Here is a 12824-nt window from a genome sequence, read left to right on the forward strand (position 1 = left end):
ATTATATGTATGTGCGCAAAACATGTGAGGAGCCGGGGAGCCGCTAATACAAATACGAATACGAAAAATCAATGAGATTGTAATAAAATTCCGTATTCTCGCTATCGCACCTCCCTCTCTTGCCCACCGCTCTCGCACGCGCTCTTTGCTCTCTCTTTTGTCTTGACTCTCGCGAGAGCAGCAGCCTCTCAACTGTGTTTGTGTTTCTTGTTGATTTTGTGATAAAATTGCAATCAGCAGCAAACGACACTCGTCAAAATAAAAGTATTCAAAGTATTAGGGCGATCGCGAAAAACTAACAGTAAACAGCGAAAGGTGCGTATCAACAACACCAACAATAAAAACAAACGGCCATCTGTGAAGCTGTGCGTGTGTGTGCGTTTGCGAGAATGTGTGGCAAAAAGTAGAACGTGCGAGAGAAAACCCGCGTACCCAATTTGATGACGTCTTCAAATAGACAACAACAATGAAGAAATATCGGCACTAATGTAGATTTTACTTAATTTTGTATTGTTGTTGTGCATGCGGGCAGAGACGGCAGCAGTGCGTTCGAACAGCGTCAGAGAAGAGAGAGAGAGATGGACCGGTATTTTGTAGTCTCTGCATTTTAAAGAACCAATAACACATTTGATGATGAATAGTTCAGTCAAAATAGTTTTCCACCTCGTTTCATAATATATTCCGATAAGACACTCTGCCTAAATGATAACAGCTGACGGCCTATAGTTTCGCTCTCTGTGTACATTTATCTGCTCCCCGTAAGACCGTATTCAAATCGGTCGTACAGTTTTCCCAGCCATTGGATATAGTCGATAGTGCCTAGTAACTGATGCACCTGTCCGCAGAGCCAATTGGCCTTATCGCCACGCGCCCTGTCTCTCCGGGTTGTCACTAAACTACCCCACCACCCATTCGCTCCCCCACAGTGCCAACAATATTTGGGGCCCCTGTTCGTAGACTTCAGATTCGAAAGGCTGTTTGACTGACAGACGGACTTGCTGCCCGTTGGCCTTTTGCTACCTATGTACCTTACCTGTGTACTAAGCCGAGAGGCCAAGAGCATCACTCACTCACCACAGCGAACTACACACGAAAGTTATTTCTAAAAGTTTTTAACAACTCGCCAGTTTATACTAAAGACGTTGTATTAGGTTATCAATACATATTTTCAATTATATCTTTAGATGGAATTTTTAAACCGTTTCCTTTTGTTAAAAAGACGTAAGGCCATATTATAGATATTTTTTTTTTTAAGTGATGCTCGAAGACTGTCGTAATTTTTTCACAAAAGTAATTGCTCATAACGGGAATTTTAATGACTAAAAAAACAATCATAGGAAGTTAGAAACCATTTTAAAAATTATAAGTTTTCGATTTTCATCTTATTTATTTTTTGTTAAGAAATGTTGATAGTGGTATAAAAGTTCTGACGGCCAGTGTAGCACTTGTGCCGTTTTGTCGACAATGCGCGCGCTCCCTCTCTCGCACTCACGCAAGTACGCTACACAGAAACACACACAGACAAAGTTCACACAGGCACACGAAAATTTGCAACACACATACACACAAAGTTGCTCTCTCACTCATGCTCTCTTTTTATCTCTCTCTCCCCCTCTGCTTTTTTTTTCTGTTTTTAGTGGTTGTGCAAGAAGAAGCAGCAACAATCAGGCAAAAAAATACCTGAAAAAAATAAACGGTAAAACGAAGAAGTGGCGACACACACACAAGCGGCGAGAGCGCGCTAAAAAGTTTATTAAGTAAAAAACCGAAAAGTAAAGGCACACAGTGCGTTTCATTCCCCATTCGCAAAAAAAAGTAAAATCAAAAAATATATTTTATTAAAAATGGTGGAAGTAATAGAGCGGCGGAGAACGGCTGCGTGAGCCCAAAGCGCGGCCAATTAAAAAACAACAACAGCAGAGCAGCAGAGCAGCAGAAGCAGTAGCAGCAGCCGTAGAAGAAGAAGCAGAAGACGACGAAGAAGCTGAAACAACCGAAGAGGAGAAGAAACAGCAAGAGCCTCGAAAAAGTACATAAAAAAAGTATAAAATTTAAATAAAGTGGAAGTCAGTCGGTAGACAAAAAGCGAACTAGCGACAAAAGAGAGGCGAGAAACTCCTAAAACCCTAACTGAAAACCACCTTATCCAGCGCAACAACGATAACAACAACACCAGGAGCAGCAGCAGCAGCAGCCAAACATCACAATCACACAAATCCACAAAAATGTACGGCAAATCAAAGACATCGGCGGTTCCATCGGACGCCCAGGCCCGCGAAAAGTTGGCCCTTTACGTTTACGAATATCTGTTGCACGTTGGCGCCCAAAAGGCGGCACAGACATTCCTCTCGGAGATCCGATGGGAGAAGAACATAACGCTCGGCGAACCGCCGGGATTCCTTCACACCTGGTGGTGCGTCTTCTGGGACCTGTACTGCGCGGCACCGGAGCGCCGCGATCAGTGCGATCACAGCTCGGAGGCAAAGGCCTTCCACGACTACGGATTTGTAAGCTCCGGATACGGCGTGAACGGAATTGGACCAGGAGGCCCGCACAATGCTGGCGGACCTGCGCCCAGTCCCCTGGGACAGATGCCGCCCGGCGGCGATGGCGGTCCAATGGGTCCCGGCGGACCAATGGGACCGAATTTCTTCCCAAACTCCACGATGCGACCGTCGCCACCCACGCACGCCTCCAGTCCGCAGCCGCCGCCATCACAGATGATGCCCGGCCAGCCGCCGTTCATGGGCGGTCCACGATATCCAGGCGGACCGCGGCCTGGCGTGCGTATGCAGGGCATGGGCAATGAGTTTAACGGACCACCCGGCCAGCCGATGATGCCCAACAGTATGGATCCTACACGGCCAGGTGGCGGAATGGGGCCGATGAATCCGCGAATGAATCCGCCACGCGGCCCCGGCGGCATGGGACCCATGGGCTACGGCGGACCGGGAGGAATGCGTGGCCCGGCCCCCGGACCCGGCGGAATGCCGCCAATGGGCATGGGTGGAGCGGGCGGAAGACCTCCGCAGTGGCAGCCGAACGCTTCAGCGCCGCTAAATGCGTACTCATCATCATCGCCAGGAAACTATGGACCCGGACCCGGATCAAATGGACCGCCGGGACCGGGGACGCCCATCATGCCGTCGCCGCAGGATAATACGCAAGGCGGACCAGTTGGTGGACCCGGTGACAGCATGTACGCCCTGATGAAGCCCGAATTCCCGATGGGCGGTGGACCGGATGGCGGAGGCGGCGGAGGAGGACCCGGCGGCATGGGTCCGATGGGTGGCGGGCCCAACTCGATGGGCCCCGTACTTAATGGTGGCGGTGGACCCGATGGCTCCGGCCTCGACGGCATGAAGAACTCGCCGGCCAACGGTGGACCAGGGACGCCGCGCGAAGATTCCGGCAGCGGAATGGGCGACTACAATTTGGGTGGATTTGGAGGACCAGGCGAGAACGATCAAACGGAATCGGCGGCCATTCTGAAGATCAAGGAGAGCATGCACGAGGAAGCCAAGCGGTTTGAGAAAGACGCAGATCATCCGGACTACTTCATGCCATAACAACATCACCAGCAACAGCAGCAGCATCAGCAGCATCTCAACACGGTGGCAGCCGCTGTGGCAGCTGTGGTGGCGGCTGCGGCGTCCAACGGATCGGCGGGAAGCTCCTCGGCCGCTTCCATTGCGGCTGCTGCGCTTGGGGCCGCGGCCTCCAATCTGCTAAGCAATGGCAACAACAATTTCTGAAGGCGAAACCCACACACCACACCACAACACACACACAGAAAATAAGAACGCGGTAGTAGAAATCCTTGATACATAAGCATAAAGTAATTAACATTTAACGCATGTATGAGAAATAGAGAAAAGCGAAACAAAAAAGAAAACCTTAAATATAATAGACTAAAGCAACAATTGTAAAATTGTGAAAGGATCAAACGGACGTGTTGAAGCGTTCTGTTGCCACTGCCACCGTCCTTCGTTCTGGTTTTCTCGCTGTCGATTTTAGATAAGTTCGTTTCGTTGTTGTATTCTATGCTTAATTTTAGTGTTCGGTCAAAATTTTAACTCACAAATGGCACTAAATTACAGAAGAAGGCCAAGGGGCAGTGGTGGGCAGAATAGAGGTGTTTCCCAGCAAAATTGAGATAATACTGAAAAGTAATGAAAACAAAACCAAGCAAACAAAGCAGTAATCGTAAAGAACAAGCAAAAACAGTCGAACTTCTATAAGTCGAGCTAGAAAAAGAAAAGCAAGTAATATCTCGAAACAACTTAAAGTTCTCATTTTAGTTCGAGTTGTAGATGGTCGTGTGTTTACTTAAAGTAATGTTAAACATGTATGCAACAAGTTTAGTGAGCCTTGTGTTTAGTTTAGTTGTTGCAAACACTAACCTCACACAAAACTTCACCAGAACCATTCGCCTGTCCCCTATTTATACCCATTCACTTGCTTATATAGAGAACCGAAATCATAATCGCAGATCAATTGTTTGTTAAGCAAAGGCAACAAATCCGAAGGCAAGCATATGAATGGAATATTTATAATGATATGCATAATACCTAGTTGAGTATATAGTTAGCATTATTGGACTTGTATATGGATAGTCTGTAAACCACACTCATACACATGCACTCTTCTTGAACTGATCCATTCTGCAGAATGGACAATGTCTAGATCGTTTCGCTTGGCCCAAATTTTATTTTTTTAATTCTCATTGTACAAATTGTAAACTTGGCACTTTGTGGTCGTTTCTTTACGCTTCTATTTTGTCTGCCCGTCTGTGTCTATTTGTTTGTTCAAAGCGTTGTATTTGTTGTATTGTTTTTGTATCTTTTCGTCTCTCATTTGTCGTATGTGTATGTATGTATTTATATTTTAACCAAACAACTAAAATGAAAATCGTTATTTAAGTTCCTTCCAACGGCGAGCAATACCATTTGTATGAGATATGACACGATCTTTACGATTTCCCTCACTTTGGAGAGCGGCAACAGTTTGCACTCGTTTCGATTTCCTCACGGCATTGTGTGTGCATTAGGGCAGTGAAAGAAAATATATAGAAAGCTATATGTAAACATTATATATAGACAGAAACAGATACAGATGTAGCCTATTGTATGCACTAATTTATTGCAAATAGCTACGCGCATAACTATAAGATTTAGCTGTTTAATATGCATATAAAGTATATATTATATATTTCGTAAATGCAGCAAACGCAGCAACAATTGTAGAAACATAACCTAAAGAAAAGTTTACTTCAAATATCATACTTAACATGAATGCTGTACAAACAAAAGTCTTAAAGTACATACAATATAATTAAAGCTATATACACATTGTATATGTCTGTGCTTGCATCCTTTTACCGATACAGCACATTTTGCATTCATAGAAGAAAACCAACCAACCCGTATAGTAGCATTAGATTAAAGCTAGTTTATAAGTCCAGCAACATAAACAAATCAAAAGGAAAACCCATAAAGAAATTAATGAAATTTCTTTATAACACACACACACACAAACACCCCCACAACCAACACACGAATCAATTGATAAAATAATTAAACAAGAAGTGGAAAAATCTATTTTAAATATTGTATATGTTTAATGTGTCGGAATTTAAAATATGAACGAGAGAGAGAGTGGAAAAATTAATAGTATGTGCTGCATGAAATATATATAATTTATGGTACGAAACGTCGCATCTACGGTGCGACAAGCAAGAAACTTAAATAGTAACTAAGTTATCTTTATTTACTAACGCTTAAGTTTTGAGCGTTTGAATTGCTGGATCTATATAAACCACAAACAAAATCTATGTATAATGGAGTGGAATTAAGTAAACAAAAGTATAAATCGCCCAAACCACAAATAACAAAAACAAAAAAATGGCAAAAGTAACACAGAAAAATTAAAAAAAGAAGGGGATACAAAAACCGATTGAATATGGAAATATGTTTAAATAAGTATTTTAGTGTTAATTATACAATTTACAAGTACACAACACAAACAAAAAAAAAAAAAAACAATATAATATAAAATGAAATAAAGTTTTAAAACAATATTTGTAAAAAGTAAAAAAGAAGTAAAGGTGTTATAAATTATTTAAGGGCGACATTGAGTGTAAAAGAAATTTTATTCCTTTATAAAATTCGATTAAGGGGATTGGATGGTTTTAAAACTCAGGAATTATTTGTTTAAACAATTCTTTTTAAAGGGTACTAGCAGCTTCGTTCCAATTTAGCAACAATTCCATATGGTAAATAATAGTCGTGTTATTTGCAATCGCAGCACCATCAGTTGGACTCAATCTCTTGATGACTATACATCAAAAAGATTTCAGTTCCCGCTGGCATTAATTGAACAATTTTGCAGCAGACGCGTGCGTCCGGCTATCTGGTTTTGGCTGTGGTTCTGACCGAAACAATTGGTCCGGCACACGCACATGGCTAATGAACGGACACCATCGGCCATTTGGAATTGGTTGTCGGGGCAACTGGCCGTTCGATTGTGGCCCATACAAATTGAGATGGCTGATACACACTCGCTGGACACTCGGACCGTGTTGTCGTCGTTGCGCTTGGCGCTGCACAAAATCGATAGGTTAAGGAGTGGCGGAGCAATGCATATAGAGCGAACTTCTTACGTGGTCCGCTGGGCTGGTCAGGAAATTGAGTAAGAGCCACTAATCCCATAAATGCGGCAAAGTGGCGTCCTGTTTTTACACTTGCATGGGTTTGATGCGGACAGTGGGTGGAGTCAGTGGCGGGAGCGATGGCCCGCTGCCGGAGGAGTCGATCTCCACTCTAAACCATTGCCCGACCTACAGGCAGATTCCAGGCGCGGGAACAGGAGCAGGATCGGCGCCGGCCAAGCGAGTGCCTGTTCTGTTCTCAACGAATCGAGGGCTCTATCTGCGACTCGCCCAGCCACTGGAGGGTCAGGTGGAGGTAAAGACACTTCAGCCGCGCGGACAAAACTACAACATCAGTTTCTGCGATCTGGAACGCTGGGTGAGTTCGGTCAGGTAGGCTGTAATCCGAGCCCGAGAATCATTGTTTCTCTTGGCAGAGTACCAACCGAGCGAATGTGGTCAGTCTCGAGGACACCTTCACCATCATGCAGCAGCGAAACATGTCGCCAGAGTCTCACAACTATCAGCCTCGGTTGTGGAAAAACAATGTCAGCTACAGCCTGATGCACTGAACTGAAAGCACCTCCAATCAGTCATTAATCCTTAAAAATGCAATATATGTAGAAGGATGGGCAAACAGTTTGTATGTAAAACTAATTACAATCCTTTTTATTTTAAATAATCCCTAACACAAAATTCTAAATCAATTTATAAGCTAGTGGAGTCGTTTGTGGAGCCATTTAGGCTGAGTTACTGGTCAGCGAAGCCATCAGAAATTCCATTTTGTTGAGGAAGCTCTTGCCTTCGATTTTGTCAAACCGCACCTGAAAGAAGAACACATTAGAGGCTTTTAAATTTCGTTTTGCAGAATTCACTTACCTCCTTAAAGTTGCCTCCCAGATTCTCCCACAACTTCTCTGGAACGAGAGGACTGGGGAAAAAGTCTTGGCGTGGACTTCTCGCTATATAAACCTTTACATCTATCTGCGGGTCGCAACGGATTTGAACGGCAATCATGCGGTCGCTATTTGGAGAGGCTAGCAGGCAGGAACTTGCGTTGCCCAGCGGCTCCACCTTTCCGATGCCCAAATGGTTGCTATTCGAGAGCACCGTCCACGCCATGCAGCGGGCCAAACTGATCAGGCAGGAAATCTGATGCGAGTTTATCTGGCAGAGGATCAGGTCACGCAGTTCCTGCGGTTCGTACGAGAGCTTCATAACGCGTCCATCTCGACAGATGCACTTCAAAGAGCGCTCCTTTACATGGATCACCAGCGAGGTGCGTCCAATGGCATCGTACCCGTGCGTCACAATGTTGATCTTTACACACGACATGGTGGGACTATTCATGGCGTTCCAATGTGACACAATCTGTGGATCCTTGACATCTCTGGCCAGCGTATCGAGCACGTACTGCGTCCGCTTGCGCATAAAGATGTGCTGCGCCTGGGCGATAATCTGCTCGAGTATGGTTTGCGTTTTTGTCATGTCCAAAAGAGTCTCCCGATCCGCAGCCATTGGACCGGCCAGCATGCGTTTCTTTGTCGGTCCCAGCGGAGCACTAGCAGGGTGGGGAAATGGATGATGCGAGTTCTTGTAGTGCACTTCGCGGAGCAGTTGGTGCAACGAATGCTCCAGCACATGGTCGTGATCGTTGATCGGCGCCGGCTGACTGGAGTCGAAGGTAGTGGAGTGGCAGAGCGAGATGATCAACTGGATGTTGGGCAGCAGGGTGGCGCGAATCTGGTTACCAATCACCACATGTGGAATCGGTGCCTGCAGCTGGATGGCTTCGCGTGCCAACTGGGCAAACAGCTCCTTACAAAAGAGTACATTCTGGGCAAACTCCAGTGTCTTTTGCCAGACGCCGACTTGTGCCGTTATGTTGGGTCCATGGCCCATCAGATTCACCTGAGCCGTGCATAGGTCCTCCTGATCCTTCTGCGTGATCACCTTAATGTAGGCCACGCCTTGCAACTCAGCTGGAACAATTACCCGCAAGGCAGAGCTGGCTTTCAGTTGCATGCCATTGTTGCCGGAGGTACTGCTGCTGCTGTTGTTGGAGGAACTGGCGGCCTCGTCATCAGCGGCCTCCTCAGCTTTGGTTACCTCAAACGTTCCGCTCATTCCAAACTTGGAGCCCGCGGTGCGGTAACTGAGATCTCCGATTATCGCATTGGACACCTTTTTTAGGCGCCAGTTTTGTCGAAGGCGCAGCAGTTCTATGTGGAAATCCGAAACATTACGGCTACGTTGTTCACTATGGGCATTCCGTAGGCGTTCAGCTCCACCGAGGAGCACCTGGGCTGCCTGCGAGATGGCCTTCTTTCGGCTGTAGACCTGAACAATCGGCTTCGTGTCGTCGGCCTCCTCCAGAAGGGGATCGAGCACCAGATAACGCTTATCCTTGGCAATGGAGATTACATCCGACAGCACACAGATCTCGGTAAGGGCATCCTTTAGCTTGTTGCGCACCGCGTCCCAGGGCCACAGACTCTCCTGAAACTGTGTGTTGTCCTTGTCTTCGTCGGTTGTTGCCGCCGCCGACTTCTCCTCCTTTTTTAGATCGTCCAGCGACGTTTTGCTGAAGTCTATGCGCGCCGCACATTTGGCCAAACTCTCCGACAAAGTCGGCGGTCTGAAACACAAACAACTGGTTAAGAAAATGGTTTCCCGCTTTCTAGTAACACTTACGGCTGATATAACTCGGTGCCATCGTAGCCAATCTCACGTATCTGGTTTTCGCAAGTAGTTTCTACCGATATATTCACGGAATTGGACATTTTAAAGCCGGAAAACAAAACATTTGCAATAAAATCAAAGAGGTAGTGTTAGATAACGTCTTAACCCGGATATCGATAGACGAGTGGATAACAACGTTTCAGCATAGTAACGAATTCCCAATAAGGTTAATCATTGTCAAGAAAATATTAATTTAAAAAAATGTAACCGGTCAGCTTCGAAAAGCTTCATTTATAATAATTTTTATGCTGACTCATAAAGTTTTTAAAACCTTTAAATCAAGCTTGTCGTAGCCGCGGTTGTCAAATTTTGAGTAGTCAAAAAGTACACTGGACTATTGGGCCCCTTTTGCGCCGCCCTTGTACAGCGTTGCCACCTGTCTGCAACCGGTAAGCCCAAACAGCGCCATTTTGCAACACTAAAACATTACTTTCATATTTTTGACTTGACTTCTCGGAAGTTTCGAACCCAATCTCTCCTAGTCATGTTGTTTCTGAAAAACAAGCTATCCAAACTGGACTTGGCGGAGCACACGGTGATTATACCGAGCATATGCGTCGGCAACGCTGCGCAGCTGGCCTGCGACCTGTTGATCGCCTCCAAACAACTTCGTCGCATTGGATCCCTGACACATCCGGCTCTAATTCCGGTTTATGGACCTTCTGCCTACCAGCACGAACCCAACGAGAAGGTCTCCTCATGCGAGTTGTACGAGGGCACCGAGGACAAGCTCCTAGTTGTTCAGTTTCGAGCTCCCTGGGTCGCCCGCCACACCGCCAACTTCCAGAGGGAATTGGTGGAGCTGCTCAAGGGCGCTCGCCGAGTGGTCATCCTCAGCGGCAGCTTTGGCTTTGAGAAGCGTGTGATTGAGGAATCGCCTTGGGCCTACCGTGCCAGCGACAACTTTAAAGAGGCCCATGCCGCCCAACTGGGCAACCAGGAGCTGATCAAGTGGAAGGAGCACAAGGGCGAAGCCATCTATGGCGGCGGCAATGCCCTGCAGTTGTTCAAGGCTTTTGATGAGCAGAAGGTGCCCGTCATGCTGCTCTTCCGCTACCTGCTCGAAGGGGACAACTCCACGGATGCGTCTCTTATCGTCCGAGAACTGAACGAACTTTGCGAGGATTTCCTACAGCTCCGTAATGGCGGCGACGGAAGTTTTAAGCTCACGGTGCCAAAGTCATGGAATCTGCTATTTGGCAACGATGTGACGGAACTTCTGTTTTAAGTGACTGTATATATTTCTCGGTGGTTTCAAATAAATTTTAATCTTTTGGTGTAGGATAAAAAAGATTACTAGCTCTGTGCTCTCGGAAGAACTCGTTCCCCTTCTCCTGGAAATCCTTTCGTGTAGTCAGTGTCTGGCCAAAGTTGGGTTCTTTGGTCTGAACGCAAGCTCCCAGCCAGGCGCTTAGTGTGGGCTCGTCCGACTCATAAATGGCAAAACTCGATTGAAACGGACGCATCTCCATCAGCTCCTTGGCGAGTCGCTCCTTAAGGCCCCTGAACTGGGCACATCCACCAGTTAGATAGACGTGATCTACTAGACGCTGCTGCTCTTCGGCGGAAAAGAGCTTTAGCACGAAGGCAATCAGTTCTGCAAGACCTGCCTCCGAGCAGCCAATCATGCTGGGCTGAAACAAAATCTCCGGTACACGGATGTCCTCCACTCCAAAGTGAAGCTGGTAGTTCTCGGCCGCACTCTGGGTCTGTACATTCGAGTTGCCATCATCGAAGTTGGCGTCGTAATGACTTAATATCTTCTCGAACTCCAGCAGCTGCTCGTTGTCTGCATCGGAGTCGCTATCATCGTTATAGCGATTAATGCGCTTGTAAACGTCCCAGTCATTGTCGTTCATTCCGAAGCCGTCATCTTCTTCCTCGCCGTTCACCTTGCGCCGTTTTTCGTTTTTGGCCAGCGATGAGATGATACGCATTCGCTCCTGGGCAGCGTGGGTGTGCCGCTTGGCCTGCTCGGTGCGCTGCTGTTGACGGGCCTGTTTGCGTCCGAGCAGTTGCTCCCGCTTCCCATGGAGCTCAGCCAGCCAATCCGCCTGGGACACGCCCTCAGGCGGCTTAGGCATTTTGTCCAGCTTCTCCTGCTGCTTACTTGGACGTGGAGCACTTTGCGCCCTGTCCTGGGCTCGCTTAATTCGCGAGTTTATGGTGGCAATAAGAGAATCCAAGTCCTCCAAAGTACCGATCTGCTGCTGTTGCAGGGCCCGCTCAAACTTCTCCAATTTCTGTTGCTCGTACAGTTGTCTCAGCTTGTTGTAGACAAACAATTGCTGCTCATCCTCGCGTAATTTCTCCTTCTCCCGCCGATTTTTTATCTCCAGGAGGCGATGGGCCAACTCCCGACGCTTTTCCTGCTTTTGTTCCGCAGTTAGCAGGGCATTGGTCGCGGTTACTGCATTGTAGGGTAGTTGAATCTTCATGATGTGCTCATCGTAGTAGTCCATCTGGGCCCATTTCATCAGTTCCTCTTTGTAATCCACGGCAATGTGGCAGTGCTCATGGACAAGTTTCTCCATTCGACTAATGGTAATGGCATTCAAATGCACGGGATACTTCATTTGCATAAGCCGAAAGAGATAGGTAATTATATGATAGCCGCCCACATTGAGGCGACGCACATGCTCCAGTTGGAGTTTGCCGCCGAGCACGGGAATAACATGGGTGGTGCTGTAGCCAAAGGAAATGATCAGGGCATCGGATATCTAAAGTTTGGAAAATATGTATTACTGAATTATAGGTAAAAGAATTACAAGACAACCTTTTGATGATTCTGCTGATAGTGCTCCCAGCTGTACAGAGCATCTATTCCGTAAGATACAGCTGGAATGCCGTAGCACTCGAAGAGCAGTTCGCTCATCTGCTGGCGGCAAAAGTTCGGATTGGCCAGCGCCTCTGTAAGGACAATCGGATGATCGATCCTCTCTTGCCCTTCGAATCCCATCTTGGTGAATATATAGTCAAAGATTTGCTCCTGATGATTCCAGTTGGTTATCACATTCCGCTCAAAGGGACTCTTGAGGTGGGCTCGAACCGCCTCGATGTTGGTGATGTCATTGCCCACTTGGATTTCGGCCGGTGCCTCTACAGCCGCCGGAGTAACGGAGCTCTCGGAGGCGCCCTGCTGGGTGGCCTCCTTCTTGCGATCCTTCCGTGGCTTGGTCAGAACATTGCGGAATCGTAGGTCCGGTTCCTTGGAGTCGCTCCAGCCCACGCGGCACTCGTAGGAGCCATTGTCTATGACCAGGATACGTTTATCCACCATTTTCAACAACTTAATTGACCGCTTTCATCCGACAAACACTCAGTTTCGTTTCAAACAACGAATTGTAAACAAATGCACGAAACCCAGTGTTGTAGAGTGCCATGACCTTTGATGTCAAATCGAGTACCGGAGTCTGAAACTCTATAAGTCTCA

General features: G+C 46.8%; 5 protein-coding genes across 5 annotated transcripts; 3 read left to right on the forward strand and 2 right to left on the reverse strand.

Annotated features, from left to right (window-relative positions):
• Nucleotides 1–1672: 1672 nt before the first annotated feature.
• On the forward strand, nt 1673–3931 carry LOC108087256 (single-stranded DNA-binding protein 2). Its single transcript, XM_017184561.2, has one exon. The coding sequence runs from the start codon at nt 2226–2228 to the stop codon at nt 3567–3569; it is 1344 nt and encodes a 447-aa protein (XP_017040050.1). The 5' UTR covers nt 1673–2225; the 3' UTR covers nt 3570–3931.
• A 991-nt stretch (nt 3932–4922) lies between these two features.
• Nucleotides 4923–7232, forward strand: LOC108087159. The gene is made up of 2 exons (XM_017184383.2): nt 4923–7028; nt 7087–7232. The coding sequence occupies exons 1-2, from the start codon at nt 6747–6749 to the stop codon at nt 7219–7221; spliced, it is 417 nt and encodes a 138-aa protein (XP_017039872.1). The 5' UTR covers nt 4923–6746; the 3' UTR covers nt 7222–7232.
• A 51-nt stretch (nt 7233–7283) lies between these two features.
• Nucleotides 7284–9511, reverse strand: LOC108087156 (mediator of RNA polymerase II transcription subunit 17). The gene is made up of 3 exons (XM_017184379.2): nt 9344–9511; nt 7529–9287; nt 7284–7473 (listed from the first exon to the last, which is right to left on the reverse strand). The coding sequence occupies exons 1-3, from the start codon at nt 9430–9432 to the stop codon at nt 7390–7392; spliced, it is 1932 nt and encodes a 643-aa protein (XP_017039868.1). The 5' UTR covers nt 9433–9511; the 3' UTR covers nt 7284–7389.
• Nucleotides 9512–9659: 148 nt separating this feature from the next.
• Nucleotides 9660–10707, forward strand: LOC108087158 (proteasome assembly chaperone 2). Its single transcript, XM_017184382.1, has 2 exons — nt 9660–9780; nt 9852–10707. The coding sequence occupies exon 2, from the start codon at nt 9876–9878 to the stop codon at nt 10617–10619; it is 744 nt and encodes a 247-aa protein (XP_017039871.1). The 5' UTR covers nt 9660–9780; nt 9852–9875; the 3' UTR covers nt 10620–10707.
• Nucleotides 10633–12765, reverse strand: LOC108087155 (actin-related protein 5). Its single transcript, XM_017184378.1, has 2 exons — nt 12168–12765; nt 10633–12111 (listed from the first exon to the last, which is right to left on the reverse strand). Exons 1-2 carry the CDS (start codon nt 12669–12671, stop codon nt 10657–10659), a joined length of 1959 nt encoding a protein of 652 aa, XP_017039867.1. The 5' UTR covers nt 12672–12765; the 3' UTR covers nt 10633–10656.
• Between the last annotated feature and the right edge of the window lie 59 nt (nt 12766–12824).

The sequence above is a fragment of the Drosophila ficusphila genome, unplaced genomic scaffold (genome assembly GCF_018152265.1).
Source record: "Drosophila ficusphila isolate 14025-0441.05 unplaced genomic scaffold, ASM1815226v1 contig_791, whole genome shotgun sequence".
NCBI lineage: Eukaryota > Metazoa > Arthropoda > Insecta > Diptera > Drosophilidae > Drosophila > Drosophila ficusphila.

Coding starts and splice junctions, on each gene's coding strand:
- LOC108087256 (XM_017184561.2), top strand. CDS start 2,226: ATGTACGGCAAATCAAAGACATCGGCGGTTCCATCGGACGCCCAGGCC.
- LOC108087159 (XM_017184383.2), top strand. CDS start 6,747: ATGGGTTTGATGCGGACAGTGGGTGGAGTCAGTGGCGGGAGCGATGGC. Junction 7,029..7,086: donor TCTGCGATCTGGAACGCTGG/GTGAGTTCGGTC, acceptor TTCTCTTGGCAG/AGTACCAACCGAGCGAATGT.
- LOC108087156 (XM_017184379.2), bottom strand. CDS start 9,432: ATGTCCAATTCCGTGAATATATCGGTAGAAACTACTTGCGAAAACCAG. Junction 9,288..9,343: donor GGCACCGAGTTATATCAGCC/GTAAGTGTTACT, acceptor TTTGTGTTTCAG/ACCGCCGACTTTGTCGGAGA. Junction 7,474..7,528: donor TGGGAGGCAACTTTAAGGAG/GTAAGTGAATTC, acceptor TTCTTCTTTCAG/GTGCGGTTTGACAAAATCGA.
- LOC108087158 (XM_017184382.1), top strand. CDS start 9,876: ATGTTGTTTCTGAAAAACAAGCTATCCAAACTGGACTTGGCGGAGCAC.
- LOC108087155 (XM_017184378.1), bottom strand. CDS start 12,671: ATGGTGGATAAACGTATCCTGGTCATAGACAATGGCTCCTACGAGTGC. Junction 12,112..12,167: donor ATCAGCAGAATCATCAAAAG/GTTGTCTTGTAA, acceptor TCCAAACTTTAG/ATATCCGATGCCCTGATCAT.